Source organism: Erpetoichthys calabaricus, chromosome 14 (assembly GCF_900747795.2).
Source record: "Erpetoichthys calabaricus chromosome 14, fErpCal1.3, whole genome shotgun sequence".
Taxonomy (NCBI): domain Eukaryota; kingdom Metazoa; phylum Chordata; class Cladistia; order Polypteriformes; family Polypteridae; genus Erpetoichthys; species Erpetoichthys calabaricus.
In genome coordinates, this window is record NC_041407.2 from 70,472,058 (window position 1) to 70,497,320 (window position 25,263).

General features: G+C 35.6%; 1 protein-coding gene across 1 annotated transcript; it reads right to left on the minus strand.

Annotated features, from left to right (window-relative positions):
* Positions 1 to 731: 731 nt before the first annotated feature.
* LOC114664308 (ribonuclease ZC3H12A) lies at positions 732 to 24,896 on the minus strand. The gene is made up of 6 exons (XM_028818384.2): positions 24,852 to 24,896; positions 16,689 to 17,322; positions 8,727 to 8,866; positions 7,012 to 7,246; positions 4,091 to 4,197; positions 732 to 3,352 (listed from the first exon to the last, which is right to left on the minus strand). The coding sequence occupies exons 2-6, from the start codon at positions 17,279 to 17,281 to the stop codon at positions 2,283 to 2,285; spliced, it is 2,145 nt and encodes a 714-aa protein (XP_028674217.1). The 5' UTR covers positions 17,282 to 17,322; positions 24,852 to 24,896; the 3' UTR covers positions 732 to 2,282.
* Between the last annotated feature and the right edge of the window lie 367 nt (positions 24,897 to 25,263).

Consider the following 25,263-nt stretch of genomic DNA (forward strand, 5'->3'; position numbering starts at 1 on the left):
TGGCGATCCAAAATTGGCCCTAGTGTGTGCTTGGTGTGTGTGTGTGTGCGCGCCCTGCCCGGGGTTTGTTTCCTGCCTTGCACCCTGTGCTGGCTGCGATTGGCTCCTGCAGATCCCTGTGACCCTGTGGTTGGGATATAGCGGGTTGCATAATGGATGGATGGATGTTTAGCATGCTGGGGAATTACAATATTGCTGTTTTTTTATATTTTATGATAAAAGTAGCTATTCTATTAATTAATGGGTTGAGACTCAAAGTTCACCATTTGGATTTGAAATTTTTCCCTGAAAATCCTGGAGCTGTGAGTGAAGAGCAGGGTGAAAGATTCCATCAGAATATTAAGGACATGGAAAGAAGATACCAGAGATGTCAGTGTGATGGACTACAGCGGGAGGATTTACTGGGGCACACCAGGGCAAAAGCGTACAGACGACAGGGCACCAAATGAAATTATAAGCAAGTCAATGAACACATAGTATTACAGATTGTAAAATTGATTGTATACTATACAAGAAAAGAACTTAATAAAATTTATTTTCATTGTTTTACATACCTGTCAATGTAACAAGATGATTCTAATTACATTTTTAATTTTATTGTGTTCATGTTTTGCATGCCTGTGTTCTATAACTGCAATACCTTAAACATTTCAGATTAATTGTAGGTGAAAATGCACATCTACATCTCATTCTTTATATATGAACAAAGAACAGCAAAATACAAATTAGAATAAATATCACTAAAAGTAGTTTATTGATAAATATGTAACAAATAAACAACCTCCACAACAAAACTAATTTATTGTTCCATAAATTATGAATTGTGACATTCCAAATGAGGAACATATTTACATTACACTTACGGCGTGTTCCAGAAACAACTTATTTTTAAACAGCTATTAAAAGGCAACATGTTGACAAAAAAATATATATATATTGCTATGAAAATACCTGAGAGCAGAACTGGATTTTCAGTATCTTGCCGGGCATCATGGCAAAACGTACACTTAAAGGGCTCCAAAACAGCAAATATTTTTCCTCCAAACTGTTCAAACATTTTAAAGTTATCCAAAAGCTTTTTTCTTTCTTTAAAGCAGTTTGCTTACTCTTTTAAAACCATTACTTAAACACTTCTTCTTAACAAGTGCTTATTAGGTTACCTTTAAGTAATTTCTGAGGCACACGGTGCCAACATTCTGTAGTTCACTTTAAAAGCACATCCATAAATAATGTGATAAAACGAGCCACATCCTTGACACTGCGTGAAAAGGAAAATGGGTCACACTGATTGACTTACCATGGCTCTGTTTTACATTTGCTCCCTCCAATTCGAGTCTTCCTTGTTAAATCAACACAATAATTTTCTTTCTAAAGCTTTCCTAATTTATAATAATAAAAAAAGATTCTCATACTGTATAATAAAAAGTGCAGTTTTGTAATGTTTTAATGCAATTCACATCTTAGGTGCACTCATTCTGTATTTGTTCGTGGAAAGTAATTTTTGACTATTTAACAGGTTGCCCTTTCACAAACTCAAAAACACAGAATACTAGTGATTCACACTATTCAAACTTTAGTTTCTTAGCATTTCATTCATTACTTTAAGGTACTCAAATTATACAGATAGTTAATACCCTAACTTGTCTAAAAGACTGCATTAAAGACAGTGGGCTTCAAAAAGTAAGTATACCGGACATTAAAATTACCATTCGATAGTGTAAAATGCAGCACTATGGTGCTGTAAACAGCAAGCTCCCATGATCAAGTACACAAGGAAGACTAGAGAGAGGGACAAGGGAAAACAGACCACGGAATTTATGAGAAACCTTTTCATTTATATTGTGCAAAGAAACAAAATACATTTTAATGCTGGTTTTGCAGTGTATTGCAATATAAACCTTATGTTATCATTACTTACAAATCATAAAATGATACAATATGTATCAACAAGACAACTGTTCCTGGTTTTCCACAAAAATGATAATTTGGGCATACCTTTGCCAGGAAGCAATTTTAAGTTTGTAATACAGAAGTCGTAAGACACCCTGCCATCACTCAAATCCAGAAAGTATCAGGCTAAATCAAATCTTGTTCCTTCATGGAACCCATAAGCACAAACAGAGGTTTATTCCATAACATATGTAGAATAACTACTTTTTAATGTTATATAATATGAAAAGATCAATCTTTAATATAATTTCCTCATGCTAGCACTATAGAAAGCTTACAAATTTAGACAGCTATAAGTACATATTAGTTTAGGAGTTAAAGTGCACGCATGTTTATATGTTTCCTCCCCATGACCTTAGAGTAAGTATTTTAGCAGCAAGACTCTGGGGATCAAGAAGATGTGGAAATCTGCTCATGGCCTCATCAACCTGTTGGGGATGGAAAATGGCAAGCAGCTTCTTACGGACATCTTCTCGTTCTTTGGCATGAGTCTCCTGCTGGGGCCATGGATTATGATCGTTAGAGAATGATACATTTGATGTATGTGAGGGAGACCTGTGGTGATGTACTCTACTTGATCGACTTTGAGGAGATGCCTTAAAAGAATCAGACCAGTATTCTCTTTGTTGTGGCAAACCACCTAGGTTGTGGTCAGCTGGAAGGCTATAGTGACCACGCATATCTTGGCGTACAGGACCTTTATGGCCAGAATAGCAGTGCCCACTATGGTGGACTATATTGGATTGTTGGCTTGATCTAGCGCAGTGAGCATCTTGATTATAATGTTGAAAACCACCACATTCAGATACTGGTTGGTGAGAACAACAGCTATACTGCTGATAGCTGTCTAGTTGCTCTAGGCTATGAGAGTAGACACTCCTACAGTTGGGACAAGAGCAGTATCTTCCTGATGTGCCGTGTTCAGGTTGAACATGTTCACAATAACCCGAGGGATGCTTAGACAGATATTCAGAATAATGGCTATCAAAGGACCCCAGGCCTGAATCTAACGGTTCATGTGACTGAAAAAGTAAAGAATTCATGTTGGTCGGGGAGTGACAATCACAAAAATCAGATACATTAAAGACAATGTTTTTTGTAGGTTTTTTGCTGGAACTGGCACACTTTATCACAAGTGAATTTTCAGTTGTTTGTCCCTTTTGAAAAGAATGATGGTGATCCAGAGTGAGGATCTGTTCCATGTCCTGTTCAAGAGATGTGATGTCACAGTGTGTGGATTTTTTTGGCAAGACTGGCTTTTTCTCATCCTTCAAATGGCCGACTGGCTTGTTTGTTGCTAGCTTGGCATTGGCACGAAGCTCATCTGCTACGGATCGCTGAGGCTGGTTAATTCTCTCAGGGTGATAGAATTTACACTTCATTCCATATGTGCATTTTTTACCTGTAAAAATATATAACTTGTTTTAACAAAATACATATATTAAAGAACAAATGACTCAAATTATTAAAATACTGTACAACTTTAGTCAAAGTAAATTTAAGTGAGTGTTGGAATGAAAAGAGCTGCAATTCCCAAAAACACAAATCTTAGAAATTAATTAGCAACTCTGTGATGCATGTACAGAATGTTCAAGCTAGCTTTTGGTGTATTGTTCTTAATTCTTTTTAATTCTTGCATTGCTTGATCTATTTTTGTTTTTGCAATTTAAATAACAAAAAAGTGATCACAAAAAGATGCATTTAATGTGCTACTTCAATTACAATGAGTTTTGAGAGAAAAGTCAAGCAAAATGACACCCTTTATAGGCTAACTAAAAAGATTACAATATGCAAGCTTTCGAGGCAACTCAGGCCCCTTGAAGAAGGGGCCTGAGTTGCCTCGAAAGCTTGCATATTGTAATCTTTTTAGTTAGCCAATAAAGGGTGTCATTTTGCTTGACTTTTCACTACATTCATAATGGCTAACACAGGCACAACACCCTAGTACTAATGAGTTTTGAGAAGCACTTATAAATTATCAATTCATTTTTAAGACTGAGTTTATGATATTCTTAGCATTACAATATTTTAGGGTAAAACACCCGTTTATGATACTCTACATGAAAGACACACACCACATATTGTCGGTTAAATACAATTTCAAACCACATTTCCGATGCTATTAATTACATATGTTTACCATAAGGACAGTGTTGCTTTTTTTGCTCTGGAACTAGTGGCTTTTTTTTGAGAAAATTATCCAGGTTTGGACCATGTCTTCCAAGGGGGTCATCTGGAGGCATGAACCTGCAAAAGAAATATTACCCAATAGTCATTTGAATTTCCTGTAAATTGAACTTACATCATAATATTGCTTCATGATAGCTTCAGTTCAAATTGCATGTCATTTGTTAAGCTCAACATTTAAGGCTAGAAGCAACATTCTTAGCTAAGTCAGTGATATACACTTTGGGAGAATACAAAACAATTCACGTTGTAAAGCTAATGGACTACTGATCCAGATCCAAATCAAGGTGAGGAATGGGCCACTTATTCTGGGTCAGACTAAAGATGGCTCTTAATTTGACAAAATACTAATCTGCCATTTATTATAGTCCATATCTAATTTCTATGTCTGGGCAAATAAGACTAGATGTGGCACTGCACCAATATTAACTCAAATTGTATTCTTGACACCTGCTGGATGCTATCAGAGTTCATGTACAGTTAAAATTTAATCTTCAATCCGAAATTCTTTTTTCTATTTTTTTTTTTAAATAGTATCCATGAAAATGCTTCTCTAGCCACTTGTTCTTTCTGAAGTATACATAAATAGGGGCAGTACATTGGTTTCTTAAACACTCTCCGGAACCCTAGAGGACAAAGAGCAGGTACTTGTTTTTCCGTTCATGTGCATTTAAGCAAAGGGACTTTGAGAAATATCTGCCTTATGAAAATGTGACATGTCTGAACACATTAAATTATAACTTAACAAAATTTGTTATATTTCAAAATGATGCACTACGTTATACAGCCATAATTAAATGTTACTTGAGATTATTTGAATTTTACTAAAACCTAAATATTGTACTACAACACAGTGGCACACTACTGCCTCACAAATCCAGACTCTTGTGATGCAATCCCACATCCCCCACAAAAGTGCATATTAGGTTATTCCACATTTAGATGTAGGGGTGAGAGGAATGTGTGATGGGCTGGCGCTGAATCCAGGGTTGGCTCCTGCCTTGTGCCGGGTGCTACTACAACACACTTTTGCCTCAAACAACCAACCCCTGACAATGGATTTGATTAAGATGTTTTGAGAATGTTATGTTTTGCATTATTATAAATTCTCTGTCATAAAAAAGAAATAGTCTTTAGAGGCAAATCAAAGCAATAAACAAACAAAAAACAAATTGATGAAGAATGTCATCTGTTATCTGTCAGCTGCTACTGGGGACAAATATAAATGTTAATACGGCAAGCGTTCCATTTAAGACTCATGAAACAGAAATACCATTAAATAATGGTAAATACATTTATAGGAACTTGTTTCCTGCATGAATTACAACATGACATAACATTTTCAAAACCCACATAATTCAATTCAGGGTCATAATGGAGCACAGCCTACTTTGGCATTATGGAGTTCAATGCAGAAGACAGCTCTGGATAGAGCACCAGCTCACTGCATGGCCCAGTCATACAACCCAAGGGGTTATTTTAGAGTCACCAGTTAACCTAACCTGCATGATTCTTGGGATGTGAAAGGAAACCTTTTGTAAAACATACAAGCATGGGGAAAATGTGCAAGATCCATATGGACATTGACTTACTCTTGAACATGCCACTATATACTGTTGTCCATGAGTGAAACAATCCTGCATTAGATCAATTCCCAATTTTCTACTTTTCCTAGTTACTTGGCTTTTGTGAATGGCCATTTCAAAAAACATTTTTAAAGGAAAGTGTATTCTTTTGAAATGAAATGGGTAATCAGTAAAAATAATATGAAATTTGAGTATAGCTTTTCAATATTAGACGTTTATGATTTTCCATTGTTCACATGTTCGTATTGTTTCATCAGTTGTATGAAGTTCCCTTTTAAAGTCCGCAGATGTGACTGCATATACCAAGCATTTCCTGCAGTGGATATACGTAAGTGGATACCCTATGAGTTACACTGATATATTAATGTGAACAGTGAGGAACATTTTTCCATTAGAAATTCAAGTGTGGCTATCTAAGACCAATGTGTTTCCCTCGGAGGTTGCAGAACTGTTATCTAAGATCTAGAGATTGTTCTCTTTTAATGTTTTAAGCATCATGATTGAAGAGTGGGGTGGGATGGGGTCAGTTTTTAGCACCATATTCAGGTGCTTGATGACTTCTTTTTTCATCCTGTTCAGGACACCACCCTATCTTCAGTTGTTATTCCACCTTATTGATTAGTAACACAATTTGCGTGGCTCATCAATCACTTCTGCACTCTCAGAGCATGTAAATTAGCATATAAATTAATAAATACTGACAAAAAAAAACATGTCAGATAATTCTTTTTTCTTGAATGTCACTAAATTTCAATTGAATTTGTCAAGATATCTTTGAGATTTTCGGGTATTTGGTTTTTCTATGGTGGGGGTTTACCCCTAAGCATGTATATAAAAATGTCCTTTCTTAGTGGACTTCTACTGAACAAGATGTACCATTCTGCAAAATTTCAGCTTTTCATCTAAATGGGAAATAGTGCTTTTATTGATGAGTGAGTGAGTGAGTCAGTCGTGAGTGAGTGAGTGAGTGAGTCAGTCAGTCAACTTTCCTTTAAAGATATATACATACAGGTAAATATTGATAGCAGTCTTTTAATCTTTAAAATTCTCCAGTATCAAATGTTACTTATTACATAATTACTTCAGTATGATGAAGTTTAATACTTGTTGAGAGGTAGATTTCGTTACCATTCTCTGTTGTTCTATTAAGGATTCCTTAACATATAACCATTGGGGTAAATCTAACAGAACAAGGTAATAACATTTAATACTGGTAAATTGTACCTCGTTTGCTCTTAAGGATTAATTATACTATATCCATTCCGTAATTTTGTTTTTTTACACTTACTTGTCATTGACAAAAGAATACATGAGTAGGCGTTCCTCAATAAACTTTTTCCATTCTGGCCGTTCATTCTGTAAATCTCGGTAAGTATCATTTGACACAATGATTCCATCCGATTCATGGGCCAGCTTGACAATGAAGCGGTCATCATAGCAGACAACTCTCTTGCCTGCCACTCGCCTGGATGGGGTAAACACTAGAATCTTCTTCTTTTCAAGCTCTCTCAGAATGTGCTGGTCTACGAAACAAAATACCAAACAGAAGTTAATTCTTTAGCAAAGGTACAGATCATTTAAAACTTTTTAAACTTGCTCAAACGTTTCCTGAAGTTTTCTAAAAAAAAAAAAAAACCCAGTAGACTTGTTTTCATTCATTAATTTTCTAAATGTGCCATTTTCTCTGAGGTGCTGCAATGTTAAAACTTTCACTTTCTCACACAGAAAATTAAATAAAGACAAAATCAATTCAATGTTAAAGTAAAAAGAAATTATTTGTTTGGATATCATGCAATAAGGGGCAAACTAAAAACTACTCAATTCATGACAGGCGGATATGGCTATTGTTCAAGTGATATTTTAATCAGAGGTTCAACTGGTCTAGTGACTGTCATTTTTATGAATCAGAGCTTTTAGCTTTTCTGTTTCCTGACTTCACTTTCTGGATTTAAAAATTACATATTATTGCTTTACAGCTTTTTTTCTAAGCAGTAAGGTTTGCATACTCAGAGGTCTTGCTAAAGATGTTATTGCTTTATTGCTGCTGAATAAAAAGCTGACAAACATTTCTATACCCCCTGACATTTGAACTTTGGGAAATGAGAAGCTCAGTTAAGCAAGCAAAAATATGAATGGACTGGAAACCATAACCCTTTGCTGCCCTCTCAAAACTGTGTTGGACTTGCAAGATTTAAAACATACTTATCGATTTCACAAACTGAAAAAACGGCCCTTAATTAAGAAAGGAGTTCAATCTACTCACAGGACTGAAAGCTTTAGCAGGACAAAAAAAAAAAATCAGCCACTGTTGCCCTCCAGGCATTTGAGACCCCTGCACTAATGTGTTTTAGAGTTTATGAAAATTAGCAGTGCCTTATTCAAGACTTTTGTATTCTACTTGTTTTTTTAAAAAGAAGTCCTTCTTACTATTTAAAAAGAAAAATTTATGAATACAGTGTTGCAATTAAAAAGCTACAAAGTGCATTGGAAAAAGTGTTAGATTCATATCATAGCTGAATAAAATCATTAGAATTTTGTGCCATTTAAATGTTTATATACAGTAGGTAAGAGATATTTAAAAAAGAAAATATGATGATTAGATGTGAAGAATTTTACAATACTAAACAGTAAAAGATGTTCAGCAGAAATACAGTATAATTTTTCAGGTGATATCAGTATAACCGCTTATCTTGTGAAACGTACCTATACCACAATTGAATTAATTGCACAATTTACGGGAATCGGGAAACAAACAAAAAAGGATTTTCCCCTAACATCTGCCAGACACGGACATGAATAAATCAGCATTTAATCTAAGCCTATATTACGCAAGAATTATTTCCCTGAAGGATTTTCCCAGAAGCCTTTTATTGACATTTATGAAGTACTGTTACCCAATCATGTTTACTTTATTAAACTGTCTGAACCAATAAGCTGCATGTTTTTTTATCAACAAAGACACGATAAAGAAACCTATTCATTTTAATTGTTGATCATCCTTACCTGTGATAGGGACATCTGGTCTAGGCTGCTCTTTTCTCCACGAAGGTACAAAAACTGTGATGTCTGTATGACCTCTTTCAATAAAATAGTTCACAGCCAACTGGATACCGTGACAAGAAAACACTTCCTTATTACCATGACTAAATTAGAAAAGAAAACACAAAGAGATGAACAAAAGGGTTAGACCAAAAGCAGTTTAAAATATAAATGAATAATGAAGACTACAAAAAGTAAACCACTGATACCTGATACTGGCTAAGTAAAACAAGAAATACCCCCCCCCCCAACAACAATTTTGGTTCTCCCATCAAACTGGGTGGTCATGTACCAAATAAAAGTTCAGTCAGAGGATATTTTTTTAAATTGTATGTAGGCCAACATTTCTAAATAAAATTTCAGTAGCATTTATGTGGTAATGTGACATCACGATTGATTGAAAGGAAAAATTGCGAAGAAAAACAGATCATCTTAATATATTGCAAGGACATAAATTTTCCAGTACAAGCCCATTTGGTTAGCCTCTATCTAACCTGCTCAATCATCTTAGCTAAACAGGGTCTTATTAACTGCATGATTTATTAGATTGTTACAGAGAACAGCGACTAACCGATTCTAAAATGGAGAGAGATCTTTTCAGTTTAAGCAAATGGAAATTACATGTTAAAATGTTCAAAATGTTTTTAAATTATGAAAGGAAATTAGCAAAGTGATTCTGAGCTGTTGCTTTGAAATAAATTCTGCAGCCAGAACACAGACACATGGTTGGGAAACTTCTTAAAAGGCAGATTTCACACAAATCTTCACAGAAAGAATCACAGACACATGGAGCAAATCAGCAATTAGTTTGGTGGAGTGTAGGACTTTAGGAACCTTCTAATCTTGACTTGATGTTATTTTGGACAATCTTGGTCAATACGTAGAATCGTTGAGCTGAACGGACTGATCTTGTCACCGTTGTCCCAATGTTCCTTCCCATGACCCTTTATGTGCAGCGTTTTCCCTGGTTGATCCTGACTATACTTCCCATTAAATCATTTATTATGTACTGTAAATGGAAGCATTCTACAGTGTCACTGAGAATTAAGAAGATGTGTATTAGGTCCCCAAATGGCCTTCTCTCTATTTTATATATAACTGTGATAACAGTTTAAGGTCCTGAACACAGAAACTGCCAGAAATTCCCAACAAAGCTTTGCCTGCTGTCTAGAGTCAGAAAACATGCTACTACAAATGGCTTCCACATTCCTACATTGCACACCAATCTCTCTTTTCACTTTGCATGTCTGTCTTTCTGGCTACTGTTCTTCCCATGGTTTCTCAATGCTAGCATTGTCTTTCTACAATCACTAGCAAATCAAGTAATATATTACTGTTAGAGGTCACAAATGACATGCATTGATCAAAATCATGTCTTTCATAGCCAATGATTGTTATTAATCTGAATTACGATTTTAATGAGGCCCTGAGGTAACTCCTGTCAGAGTCACTTGCAATTTGTTTCAGATTTTCAGTAATTTTGTTTTAAATTTGAATTGTCTTTGTAAAAATTTCCATATTAAATATGGTGCTACTCAAAGTAAAAGAGCAGAAACGCCTGGGGTTTGTCTCTTGCGTTGCGCCCTGTGTTGGCTGGGATTGGCTCCAGCAGACCCCCGTGACCCTGTAGTTAGGATATAGCGGGTTGGATAATATATATATATATATATATATATATATATACACACATACACACACACATATATATATATATATATATATATATATATATATATAGGAAATACATGGACACACTGCATACACAAATGTAACAACATTATGCAATGTCCAGTGAGATTACCTCACTATTATTATTATCAGTTTTTATTCAGTTTTATTCTTGAATAAAAGCCCACTTGTTTTGTTGATTTTTTTAGATACTCAAATGAAATATGTTTTTATTATATAACAGTAACAATAATAGCAGCCCACCACTCAAAGCACTAAATGTAGGGAGGACCTGGGATCGAACCAGCACCTCAATTACAAAGCAGCAGTTCTTACCATCACACCAGCAAAGCAGATATTTGCGAGACAGCTGCGTTTCCACTGTGAAACGTGCAAGCACATACATGCATGCAAACGTCTTTACTACATATCGATTGTTACTTGGGTTTCAGTTTTCACACATTGACAGAAAAATGCAAATGGAACAATTATTCAAGAATAAAACCAAAGAACACTTGTTTTGTTATACCTTTTGTGAGAGTGTTTATTTGATATTTAGACTTCAGTCTTCACATATTATGCACTTCACATCAACATTTTGTCATTATTAGTAGAACATGTGAAAACATTTCTGCTTTAGTTATGTGCTCAACATTTCTTGTCTCATATTTCTTGTCATCCTACACACAGATTGTTGTAGACATGGAACACACATGAAATGTATTTCAAAACGATATATTATTTTCCTATACAGTTCCCGACACCTCACTCCCAGATAAACAGACTTCAGCTGTGAGTATTTTGTGTCTGACTTCGGCTGCCTCGGTTGGGAATGGGATAGCAGGCTGCCTACCTGCAGCTGATTGACTCATTTGCAAAACAAAAGCGCTACTGGTTTGCAATTAACACAGTGATGAGGAGGTGCGAGTAAAATTAATGGTGGCCCTGCAATATGAATATTTTCACAGGCTTCAGGGATTGTAGTGCTAGGCACCTTCATATAACCGTGCAACAGCATCTGAGCCAAGGTCCTAGTGCCTGAATCCATGATGCTGGTTCAAATGCTGGTGATTGTGACCCAACAGAGGTTTCTCTACTGGAGTGAAGAAAAGTAAGATGACTGCACCCAAAGGAATAATAGTACATTGAAATTCTGTTAATTACTTGCACAAACACCTTGACCCTGAAATTTACTGAACAGAAGAAATGATTGTGGGCCTGAAGACCAGTTGGTTGCTTTAGGGTGCTCGAGTTCAAGAGAGCCACGTCAATGCAAAACATTTTGTATAATTATATTTTTCATTTGACAGAGAAATGTGCCGGCAGTTTGGCAAGCATTGCATTGTGTGACCCTTGACATAATGCTTAGTGTTCAAATTAGGACACCCTAAAACACTTGGAAATGTCTGCTCTACATCACCATTAGAAGGGCTATTGAATCAGTTTCTGACAGCAATCAATGATTTTGTGACTTATAGCATCTCGTGTATGGAGGAGTCTTGATATATAAAGTTTATGGCATCAATTGGTTCTAAATCACATCACTCATACATTATTGTTTGCTGGACTGCCAAGATGAAGAATGTGCCTCACTAGGAAACTTTTGACATCAGCTTTATAAAAATATGCAAGTGACATAGCTGAGGGGCAATGCACAAAACCCTAAAAGAATAGCAGGTACATGGTGAATATTTTTTGGAAAAAATAAAAAAACTGCAGACTTTTTTTCTTGCAGTTTTTGCCATCAGGTCTGCAAGACTATAGCAGGGAGTTAGCCTTTTTAGGCTTCGATCAGACAGTCTCAATTCCAACATTAGGCTGGTGTGCTGTGGGTTAGAACATGCATAGGGGAAAGTTGTTATATAAAGCAAGATGTTGCTTTTTGACAAATGATGCAGAGAAAGAGTCCCATAAAAAGCGACCTTTATGGTACAACATGCAGGAAAGTTGCTTACAAAATAAAAATCGAAGTCTTTGAGGTAGTCTTCGTTGACCTTCACTTCATTATCAACATATGATTTTTATTCTTACAACTCATAATATTCTTCACCGCAGATCAAAATGATGCTTGGGTAGAGGATTTTAGAAGCAGCTCAGGTGGATGTTTAAGGCAATACCCATTTGATTTTTAAACTGCATTTCTTCATGTTCCATTGGGACTAGGCAAGATGGGTGAACAATAACCAGTCTACAAAATTATAGGCCAGCACATGTAATTTCCCAAATAAACATATTCTGCAATAAGACAGAGGCAGGATAATCTGAATACAATACTCAAAATAGTTAAATTCTTCACCCGGAGGAAAAAGTAAACTTTTATTGTTCTCCCCAAGTTGATAGAATTCTTAATTTCTTGCAAAAGAACAGCAACAGTGTCTGCTCTGTTACATTTCTTCCATTTTCCTTATTCAATTTTTCCTTCTTATTACTGCATTACAAACAATACTTCACTTTGTAGGTTCTACACCTTCAACTATTTTTACTTCTTCTTGCACAGATGCTGCCACATGATCAGTCCTTTCATCCTGTCTGCTGTGAATAATACTGGTCTACTCGGAATATCCTATATACTGTACTTGTGCAAGTGCTGACATCTATAAATCTACCTATTGAAAATTTACAGAATACTGCACTTCATTCAAAGAATGCTTATTCAGCCTTTTTTTGCACCAGTTCTCTGAATGTCTCTGTATATCTTATTTGAATGTCTTTACAACCCTTACTTCATAGTAAATATGGCTCTTTACAACACACTTTTACAGCATAACTATGGGTAAATGGCAACAAACCTGTACTATAATATAAATCAAAGGGATCAGGTTGTTATATAAGGCACATGCTTGTGATTTCCTTATTGCACAGCATTTTAGTACCATAGAGGAAGCTGTTTTTTGTTAATGATAAGCTTTATGGCTATTTTCAAACAGGTACTAATTTAAATCACTGCTTTACATGTTTATCTAATCAATAGTTAAACATTCACCACCAAAGGGAGTTTCCAAGTCTTAGTTTTGCTGCTTTAACTCTTTCATTGAAAATCTTTATTTAATACATATACTGTATATTGGGACATCCTAAACTATAAAAAAGTTTAGTACATAGTGGTAAACCCCCCTAAAAAATCCTCAGCCCAGCAACAGACTAGAGGTCCTATTTTATGGAAATTATTGGTTATTTTTGCTTTAACACAGCTTAAATTTCTAAAAACAAGGGAAAAACAATTGATGAGGCATCACACCAATTTACAATATACGTAGAATTCCCATGGAATACAAACACAGATGTACTTGTTGCGAGACAATGCAAAAGAAAATTCTTAAATAACCAGTCTGAGATACTGTATACAGTATGTAGCTTGAGGTTGTTATGGCTAATTTAGATGGTTGGGTTTCAAATACCCCGACTAAAGCACTAACTCATCTGAACATGTCTTAACATTCTAATACCAAAAAGGAGAGTTGTCTACTCTCATTAATAGCACTGTCTTCTCTTAATAAATGCATATTGAATGAAGCTATAGCCATTAATGATTGATGAATCCCTGGTTTTGTGGTTATTGATATATATATATTTTTTTTTAATTAACTATGAATTCATTTGTATCATATACAGTACAAGCTTTACAAATATGTTCAGTTTTGAACCATATGAAAATTTCTGGTGCCACCTGAACTTGATTTGTGAAAAGTTGTACAGAAATATGTCACTTGTGTAATCAAAAATTCATTTCAAACAGATGCTGGCTCGTTACCCTTTTTTGCTGTTTATTTCTCAGAAACTTCTTTACTGGCCAGCAGTTATGTTAATTGTATCAAATTTTACTCAAACTATATACTTATGTATACACACACACTGTGGATTCAGAAAGTATTTAGAACCCTTCAGTTTCTTGTACTATAGATTAAATTTGAAATGGATAAATTTGCCATTTTGCCCATCAGAATATAAGCATTTGTAAAACATCTTATATGGGTAATTTTAAATTACTTTATATTGATTTTTTTTAATTGCAGTTGGATTGTTCCCAAAAAGGGCTTGTTGAGGGGTAGCAGATGACACATTCAATCTCTTTTTATGGATCATTCTATCCCAAAGTTGAGGGTTCTTGCCTACACTGTTAGCATTCCAAGGAAAGGCCACTTTGGAGACCACCTGATGTTGTCGGTAGAACGTGCTCATAACCATGGTATCTAAATGTCAAGTAGTTAAGCATAGGTTCCATGACATGGCCTCAGATTATGTAATCCTGATCTTTCATTGGTTGCCAAAAATGCTAGAAAGCTCAATTCCATTGCATTTTATACTTCATAACAGTATTTACATCATATGATCATCAAATGGATCAGCATGGGAAGAAAAAGGATGGATGGATGGATTAAAATAATGACACCTCAAAACCATACATTTTTGGCTTGTACAATTAAAAAAAGTATAAAAGTAAATCATCCAATTACATAGTGAAAGCAGCTCTTCCATCTGAACTAAACCAAAAACAAATCTCACCATCCACTTGAGAGATTTAGCAGGAGTGCCCAGTAGGTTTAAGACATCAGTTTTACCTACTGCCAATATTTTCTACTAGAAATCATAAATGTGTCAGTGAAATAAAAAATAACTGTCCCCCCCCCCCTTACTTAAATTTGTATAGGTGAAATATTTAGTATACAAGTGTTACACTTAACACTAATAAGGAAATTTAGTTTAAGGAAAGGTCAATTCATGCAAGGAGCTTTATTTCCAATAAGATTTCTTACGTTCTGCAAGAGACAATGCACTATTTCTCATTGTTTCTGGTGATATGGGTAAGGAAATGTTGGGAGGTTAGTTTGTAACGCGGATTACTGTAAAAAAAATTCACAGAAGTATGCTGTAGATATTTGCATTCAAGAACTAATACCGTAGTTCAGTTGACTGAATAGCAAATATCAACTACGTAATTCTGACCAATTATCATGGAATAATGCTTACAGTCATTAACAAAACTATCACACTAACAGCACTAAATATCCTGAAGATGTGTCCATTGGATTTTTCTGCTTATTTAAATACTGACCAATATGCAAACAGCAAGCATACTGACACAGTGATTATTATTTCTCTCTTAGAGGAAATCACTGAATACAACTCATTTTACAGAGGATATGTTTAATATCCAGCATAGAATGTGGAAAAATACCCAGCTGTTTACATCTTTCACCCAACCTTTTTGTAACCAACCTTCTTTACCTATCCTGAACATGTTTAAAATAAAAGTAAAAAGACGGAAACCCAAGAATAAACAGGAAAGAGGGACATACAAACTTCATGCAGGCAGAGTCTATGCCTGGACTAAGACCCTGGAACTGCAAGGTAGTAGCATGCTATCCTTGCTTAATACTTTTAGATGAAAATTATAAAGAGTGCAGCGTTCGATAATATGCGTTTTTAAAAAAAACAAAGTAACACTTAATTTAAAATTAATACACTGAAACAGACTTTGTTAATCATTCACTTAAACAGTAAAGAGAAAAGTATGCTTGCCACATGTATAAAAAACTAATTTGGTTATTGTCTTAAAAATTAGCAATGATAATGTTTTCCTACTATAAAGCATGCATAACATGGTAGCTTTTTAGAAAGAACTACACTGTTTCATTGATGTATTCTGCATCAGATGCATGTAGATAGATGCAATTTTTGAAAAGAAATGGCTCATGATTTTTGACTTTTGAGTTCTTCTAGAGCTATTAAAATATTTGTTTGTACCTGACCATTTCCTAATCCCATATATTCTTGTCATTATCACCAACAGCCTGCATTTATACTAAAGGCTGGAACTAGTCTAGATTTCTAGCAAGTTCATTGTGGGGAAATTTCATGCATGTAGTCTCACAGTAGACCAATTGTCATCAGCCCTAATCAGCTTGTCTCCATACTATGGAAGGAACATATACATGAGCCACTGGAGGAAATGTAATCATACACAAGAGAAACCGTAGAACACTAGTCTTGTGATATCACCTGAATGCAGTTTCCATGCAGAAGGGAATTCACATTCTTTTCCTATTACAAAGAATTACAAAGTTGTTGCCAATTCAAACAAAAGCATAACAAGACATTTTTGAGAACAAGCAGGTTTAACAGGAGGACTAAAATATCTCTCCCACCCAATATAGAACAGCTTTGAAACTATATATGAAAGTAACATTTTTAATGGAACAAACTGTCAAGTGTATTATGAATATGGATTAAAAACAGTCTTAAAACAGTTATATTCACCTCATGGCAACATTACTCCCATCAATAACGATAGGTCTGAAATTCTCTGTAACTTCTTGTTCTTCTTCTTGAGGTGGTGGTGTGGATGGATGGCTGGAAGAATTCCTGGTTGAACCACCTCCTCTACCAACCAGTACAGGGCCTGATAATTTTGAAGGGCTTCCTTCTTTTTCAGAAGTTGTTGCCCCATATCTCACCAGTTCTCCCAACACGGTGTTAGTGTCTGCATTCAACCCAAGTTTATAAAGCACTGCGCGGACTTCATTAGGGGAATAGCCAAGTTTGCGGAAAAAATCCACCTGCATTTGCACCTCAGTACCATCAATGCCTTCTACATCTCCTTGTTTCTCATTTTGGTTACTGCTGGTGTAGTCCTTACACATTGTATTAGCTTGATTGTGAGAGGACTCAAAGGTGGGAAGGCTCTTCATACTGAGTGATGCATCTTCACTAAAATAGGTTTCTCTAAGAGTCGAGTTCCAGGAGGAAAGGCAAATTTCAGTGGAATCCATGGTCCTAGCTGGAGGTTTTCCAGTCCAGCTGGAAAAATCCACAGAGGGATTTGGCTTATGATGAATACTGTTTAGATTCATTGTTTCTTCTTCTCAAGTGGATACATCTTTCTCACAACCCTCTGCAAGAAAATTAGAATTTCAGTTTTGAAAATAATCCGAGTAATTAGACCATCTTAATTTTAACCTTTTTTCTTCTAATTCACTTGTTACTTTTAAACTCATATAAATTATAGTTGTGATTGAACTATCATAGATCAAATAGTAAAAACAGATTTTCATGTGTAATAGGTGAATATATAACAGGGTTTGTTTCATTAAAAATATAAATACTTCGATACATAAACTACATTTCTTACATTCTATCATTTTTAAAAATATTAGTACAATAGCAGTAATAAAACCATCCCACTGGGTATACACACCATAGAAATCAGACTTTAATATTTTATTCCAAATTTATTTTATCCAGTTACATTCAGTACATATTTCAGCATGATTTCTGAAACACATTCATTCCAGTGTTCTCTCTGAAAAGCAACTGATTCTTGAAACTGTACAAACAGTTAATTTGCATAGATTTACATATATATGAACTGTTGAAACACACCTACAGGTTTTTTGTTTCAAGCTCATATTTAACACAAGTAATTTTATTTTTCGAGAGGGCATAGTATTTTATAAATTAAACAAAAATAGTTCCTAGTGGAATACTCTATCCAAAAAAATATTACTTTTTAATATGTTATTTATCCCCATGTGGTTTGTAGTGATGACTAAGAAAAAAAATTTAATGTCATATATTTTGACGGCGATTGAAGGTAACCTTTCTGGTTTCTCATAATCCAGATCTCAGGACATCCAGTCTTATGCTCACAATGTGTAAAATGCATGCATTTTTTTGCTAAAATATTAAATACTTTGGGAACATCCGAGGAATGCATGCAGAAGAAACACATTAATATGGGATTGAGCATTTCAATTGAAGACCTGTCTCTCCCCATTCATCTACCGGACAACATATTTTTCCTGACATGAGCTTTACAACCAAAGGACATCTGATTGGTCAGGTTCTCTGTCTGTCTTGAGTAAAAATAATGTGATTGAAGATTAAATGTTGTACACCTATGTGTAGTCTACGAATCAAAAAAATGTACAAAAGCGTAACATTTGCATAATTTACTTGATTGAGAAATTATTCATATCTAAAATAAAGAACTAATTTAGAATCAGAAATAAGTTGCGGCATGTAAATTAGAGCTGATACAAGGGATTGATCAAAGAAATACAGAATGACTAGTCATCCAACCTAAAGTAGAATATAAATAATTAAAATGAGAATACTACTTCTATAATTGTTTAAGAAGCTTTACATGATTTCATTTGTTAATCAGATAACTAAAATGATTAAGTGCTAGTCACAAAATTAAACATTTTAAATTGAGTAAACACAACAACCTCTTCAGATCGCTTATACATCTTTGATATAGAGTAACACTTTAATAGTATATGCATATACTGCGTACCTCTCTCTGTACAAAACGTTCCTTTCATATCTATTTTTAGAGATTCTGAAGTTTCTAAGAGGCGAGTGTATTCAACAGGTTAAAACCACACTCAGAAGGTTTGCTAATTGTTAAATTGTGCAAGCATATTCATTTATGACTGGCAAATAAAGCAATGTCTGTGCTATGTGCTTGTCTAAAATAACAGCCTCACTTCATCTTTAAACAATACTTCTAGAAGAAACTTACTATCATTTTTCTCTACAATAAATATCAATGTGGTTACAGCTGCCAAGGTTTGGACCACCACCAAGACTACTGATCAGAGTGATTTTTGCATTTAATGAGATGGTTTAGTGCCACATCCCCTTCAGGAGCCTCCATCTATGCTTACAACTTATTTTGATGTGTAATGAGCGTGTGCCCAAATGATCTCCATGACAGATAAGAAAAATAAACAATGAAATATAAATCATTTGTTGCATAGATTCAATTCTATTTTTTAACTTAAAAGTGGAATTGCTGCAATCTATTGCAGATTTTTGTTTGTGTAATATTTTGGTTCTACAGTCAATGGCTGGATTATTATTTTTTAATGCATCACGGTTCAAGACTGTCACATCAGTATCCCTATTCTTTCTCTAGTAATCAATTATGACAGCATTAGAGTGAAATAGCTTTTAGTGACTGTCTTTGAGCGGCACGATGGCGCAGTGGGTAGCGCTGCTGCCTTGCAGTTAGGAGACCTGGGTTCGCGGAGTTTGCATGTTCTCCCCGTGTCTGCATGGGTTTTCTCCAACAGTTCAAAGACATGCAGGTTAGGTGCATTGACGATTCTAAATTGTCCCTAGTGTGTGCACCCTGCGGTGGGCTGGCGCCCTGCCCGGGGTTTCCTGCCTTGCGCCCTGTGTTGGCTGGGATTGGCTAGAGCAGACCCCCCGTGTCCCCGTTGTTAGGATATTGCGGGTTGGATAATGGATGGATGGTCTTTGATTTTATTTTGGAATTGTTGCATGTTTTAGATATTACCACATAGTCCCTACACTGGAATTTTGTCAAATCTATATTAAGATAAACATCACATTTTATTATACTGTTCATATAGAGTACTTTGGAATGATGTTTGTCATGAATTGTGTTATACAACATTTAAGCTGTCATTTTTACATCATGCATTTTTTGTTCTGCCAGGTTATATGTTGAATGTGTTATAGGATTCCGAACTCTCAAGTTTAATTTTAGAAAATTAACACCACATTAAATGACACCAGTCGGTACTATTAATGGCTTGTCTCTCCACTGTTCTAGGTTCAAATCCTAGCTTCAGCACATTTTCTATGAAATGTAATTAGACATCTGTCTGTGCAAGCCATGAACAAGGCAGAGAGATGTGTTAACTGCATGCAGCATGGATTTTCATACATAAAGCTCTGATATTTGAATAAAACTGCTAGTGTACAGTAATCTAATTCTAGAATAGCAGTAGCTAACAAATTATGACTTGTAGCATTTGGGCAAATGAGTAATGAAAGTAGTAACAAAAGAAAATCCATATTATAGATATAACACATTTATTTATATTAAGAGAGTTTACCTAGTGTGACCAATAGTGATATGTAATCCCCTTCCTCAATGGATGTCATTGTGACAAACTGCATAAATTGTTCTGATTGAAAACAATTAAATTGTGGGCTTAAATTACACTACAGACTCACTATGTAACACAGAAGAAGTCTCTTATCCTGCCCATGCACAACCTATAGAAATGTAAAAAAATTACCATCCACTGAAAAAAAAAAATGCCACTGTAAATCAAAGAAGAAATGCATCTATGATGGAAACTGATTGCCCACAAATTAACTATGAAGGAACAGAAAGTTAAAAATGTGATTAAGCCCTGAGCAAAATTTACAGCCTTATTTCGAACTCAAAGAAACCCTAATGCAACATTGACATTTACTGTTTTTTCATAATTCATAAGACACTTTTTCAAATCAGTATCCATCCATTTTCTGAATCTGCCAATACAACTCAAAACCATGGGGTATAAGATTCCTTGCTATACAAGATAATTATCAATAACCAAGAACAACCTGCGTTATAACAGATCTGCCTCAACGTGTTTTTGGTATGCACCCCTCGTTTACAAACCATTCAGTGAGAGCCATGTAAAAATTAATTGTATGGGGACTGTAGCAGAACAATACTTTGTTGGGTATCTTTGTACCAGCAAGTAACAAATGAAAGACACAGTCAAAACAAATAAAGATTTATGACTGCCAGGACATTCTAAAACAATACAATGCATACAGACACGGTCAATACATTTGCTTAACATATAATTTGCAATGTGTTCCAAAGACAAATTACAAGACTTGAATTGCACAAAGCAGCTGGCAGGTGACATAGTGGTGCAGTGGTTAGCACATATGCCTCACAGCTCCTGGAATCTGTCGGAATGAAGCGTACACATCCTTTCCACATTCTCTTGGGTTTTTCTCTTGGTACTCCAGTTTATCTTTTTCCTAAAAATGTGTATGTTATGATGAGTGCCATCATAAAAATAGACTGACGCAGTGTCTGTGAAGGACGGACATTTCAACATTTCATCCAGGCTGGTTTCTGCAACATACTTGATGCTCTCAGGACTGGCTCTACTACAGCATAACCCTGCAGTGGACAGCACAGGCTTGGAATTTGGACTTATGGATGTAACAAAAATTTGACCAGGACAGATTGTCCTCTTGGAAAATTAGGCAAAATATGACATACCTTTTTTCAGCAAACTCACTGTAAATAGTGGAACAACTATATCAAGCCCAATTTGTAAGAACAGTGATCCCCCAGCTATCGCGGAAGTTACGTTCCAAGCCCATCAGCAATAGGTGAAAATCCGTGATATAGAAAGACCATATAAATAAACATTTGTTTATAGTTTAAGCCTTAAAATACTCCTCCCACACGCTTTAAACACATGCAAACTTATTAAAACACACTTTGTAAACACATATGATATGTGAATGTCGGGTTAAAGATATGAGTAACATAATAAAAATAATATAATAATAATGTAGCATACCATCGATTCATTCAAGCCATAATGTCGAGCGACGTCCACATAACTCTTTCCTTCCCGAAGCATATCCAGGAGTTTTACCTTCTCCTGAATGGTCAAGGTATTCTTCTAGCGCTTAGGCTCACTACTACCAGAAGGCTTAGAAGATGCAAGACACTTAGGAGCCATCATAGGGCTTAAAACAAAACGAAAAGTTCAGAAAAAGTTTGCTCACAACAATTGGACCACAAGCAAGGTACGCGATATGCAGAGAACTGACATGTGTCAGGGACCCATGCTCGCTGTTCTTGCAAGATTACACCACGTTAGCAGCAGCCAATCAGAGCCCAAGAGAATGAAAATCCTGCTCTGATTGGTTGAGTCTCCTCTTTCACGACAATAACGGGCCTTGTAAGAAATCATCTGGGTACTGTAACGCAAAACTTTGTCTACCATAGTGTACAATGTATGTATAATTAATGATTTACTGTATTACTTAAATATTAGATATGTTCCACAGAAACATCCGCGATATATCGGGGGCATGACAGCCGAATCGCTCTATAGCAGAGGATCACTGTAGTGATAAGGTTAGATGGACTTTATTATCCAGAGGGACTTTTGTTTGCAGAAGGAAAGTCCAAAATATGACATTGTTAACACAGACAGAAGGAAATAACCCAAGATACAAACAACTGACAACTACTGTTATCATATATGCACACACAAGATTTCTACAAAGAATAATAATAGCCATTAATTATAATAATTCAGAATTTAGCAGCATTCCTACAAGTGAAAATTAAAAATGGGTATAACTTTGGGAAAAAAATAAATCTGGTTATAACCAACATGGACCTACTGCATCTTAAAACCGATACTAAAAGTTTTGATTTGCAGATTACATTTTGCTTCACAAGGAATATCATTTACAGGTTATTTTATATGCACAATCAGGTCAGATTCATCTATGAGATACATGGACTGTTTAATTGATAAAGCTCCTAGAGTGATGCGACAAAGTTTAGGCATTATAACAGATGATATCCAAGATAAACAAAACCTAAAAGATAGCTTCACATTGACAGACTATTCAGCTTTCTGATCTCTGTGATATTATAAAAAGACACTTCAGTTTTACTTAAGATTTGAAGACAGGGAGATTGAATTAAAGGGGTAAGTGAGTGTGATCAACCACTTTGCGTCAAAATCTGGTAGCTCCAAATCTCCAAAACCCACACCTGATGCTTATGGATGCGAGCTAAAATGTAAAGTACAAAATTGAAAGCATCATCACTCCTCAATTGTTGGTTTCATCTTATTGTTATTCATGTAGCCGGACTTTGTCATCTTATTTAAAGAGTATACAAACCACTTTGTTGAATTATGAATCCCTCATGTGCAAACTGTTTCCTGCATATTTTTTCAAGCACCAAATTAACATGTCATAATTGTCAAAGAATATATATACTACTGACAATGTTTTTATGTATATAATAGATTAACAGAGTGTCAGTGATAAGTAAAAGAAAGCATCTAAAATGAATGACTGGTGGGGGTTATAATTGTGAACAGGGTAGCACCAGTTCTTGTGAACCAATAATGGATTGGATTAAGTGATCCAAAACAAAACAATGAATGGATGGAAATCCTTAATTTTGGAGGGGTCATGTGAATTAAAAAAAATCTTGAATGAGCTTAGAATTAAAAAAAAAAAAAGACACATTATACTCTGATTGACAAGGCTCTACAAACCCATGCAAAATGATGCCCCAGGTGGGTTTAATTTGTAAAGATACTATACATCATGCAAGCAACTCACCATATTTTAAAGCATGTTTGTGTAGTTTGGTGGCTAAAAATTGGACTAAAACCATAACGGAAGGAAATTCAGGTTCTGGGACTTGATCATGCAGCACTGGCACTTTTACTGGGGTGTTTTTTTCCCCCCATCAAATCAATTTTCACTCCTGATAAAAACATTATTCTGCTTTACAAAAGTCAGACTATATAAAATTTGCGTGTGTAAATATAACTTGTGTGTTATATAACAAAGAAGCCTGGTCAAGTGATAATTGTTAGGAGGTTTCAAAGCTACTTTCAGAAAAGAGGCGCTCATATTGAATAATAGGCAGGAACAATGTGTGGCAATGTGCGTCTGCCTACACAAGTAGCCCAGGGATTATCCCAGTTTTATTTACCACATTAACATTTCCGTCCCCTAGTCTCTGGGAAATGTAACAATTACGTTGTAATGTTTGTTTCCTGGAGTACAAAGGTCTACGTGTGGTGATTTGTATTTGCCAGCGAGAGATCGGTGCAGTCCAAACCGGCAATCGAATAAAAATGAACGTCATGATGACCATTTTTCAACAGGGGCCACTTTATACCGATAGCAGTCTTCAGCGTTGTTATGAGTTGTGATATTTTAGCTGATTGTAGTCAAATTACCACTGCCCCTCTACCTGAAGAGTTTCTTGATTTTCAAAAGCGAACGTAACGATACGTTTTTTTTTTTCATTTTGCTTTGGCTGTCAACTGTCCCTGTAGACTCTTAGCCGGTGTTATCTTTTTATCTGGGGGTGGGACAGAAAGGAGTGGCAAGAGGTCCTGTGCTTGCGACAAACAGACAACTCCCAACTTAAATATTCCCTGCCTGCTGACTTAAACGGCATTTCCTTGAAATGCCAACACCCAGCTATAATTGTACAAGTTATAATCTTCCATGCCTATACTGCCCTGTCCATCACGGTCCACACAAATTGATACCGAGCACACTGGTAAACATACGCGCTACGAAAGGAGTAGGCCTATTTAAAAGTATAGAACAGGAGCCGAGTTACATTTCCATATAGGAGCAATTGCGAACCGGAAACTCAAAAAAGTTTCCAGCTCGCTCAGTCTGTCATACTGTGACTATGAAAGTCACTGGCGACTGTCTGACGGACACAGGAGAGGCAAGCATTCAAACCTAACAACAAAGGGACGGGTAGGCTGCTGGTAACAACGGTTATTGTATTTTATACAAAAAATACAAAAAATAACTGAATGAATTAGATAGCAAAGCTGCAATCCAGTAGTGCACACTCACCATTTCCACGTCCATGGCCTCTCGAATTCACATGACTGGCAGTCGCCGAAGCTGGAATTTATACACCTGGAAAGTGACGTCACGAGGAAGGGTTGCCAAGAAGATCAAGGTACGTATTACAGATGACTGTTCCTTCCTGGTTTGCAATTCCTTAGCACAGGGCAGGTTTTTTTTGTTGTTGTTAATTCGTGATCATGCCAATTCAGTTACATTTTTCTCATTAAAAATTTGAATGCAATCGCAGTGTATTTAGAATCGTTGCTTAGCAGCACATTTTAAACAGCAATTGCAGTCACAGACCTAATAAACAGTTTTTTGAAAGTGCAGCATGAAAAGCACCTTGGCTGGAAATAATCAATTCCTTCTCTCGATATGAACTTAAATTGATCAGACTGAATTACTACAATTGTCG

Bases quoted from the DNA above. Each gene is read 5' to 3' on its own strand.
- LOC114664308 (XM_028818384.2), bottom strand. From the start codon at position 17,281: ATGAATCTAAACAGTATTCATCATAAGCCAAATCCCTCTGTGGATTTT. The intron at 8,867-16,688 runs GTGAATATAACT...TTTCTAATTTAG, and splicing joins GGGAGTAATGTTGCCATGAG to TCATGGTAATAAGGAAGTGT. The intron at 3,353-4,090 runs GTAAACATATGT...ATATTTTTACAG, and splicing joins AAAGCAACACTGTCCTTATG to GTAAAAAATGCACATATGGA.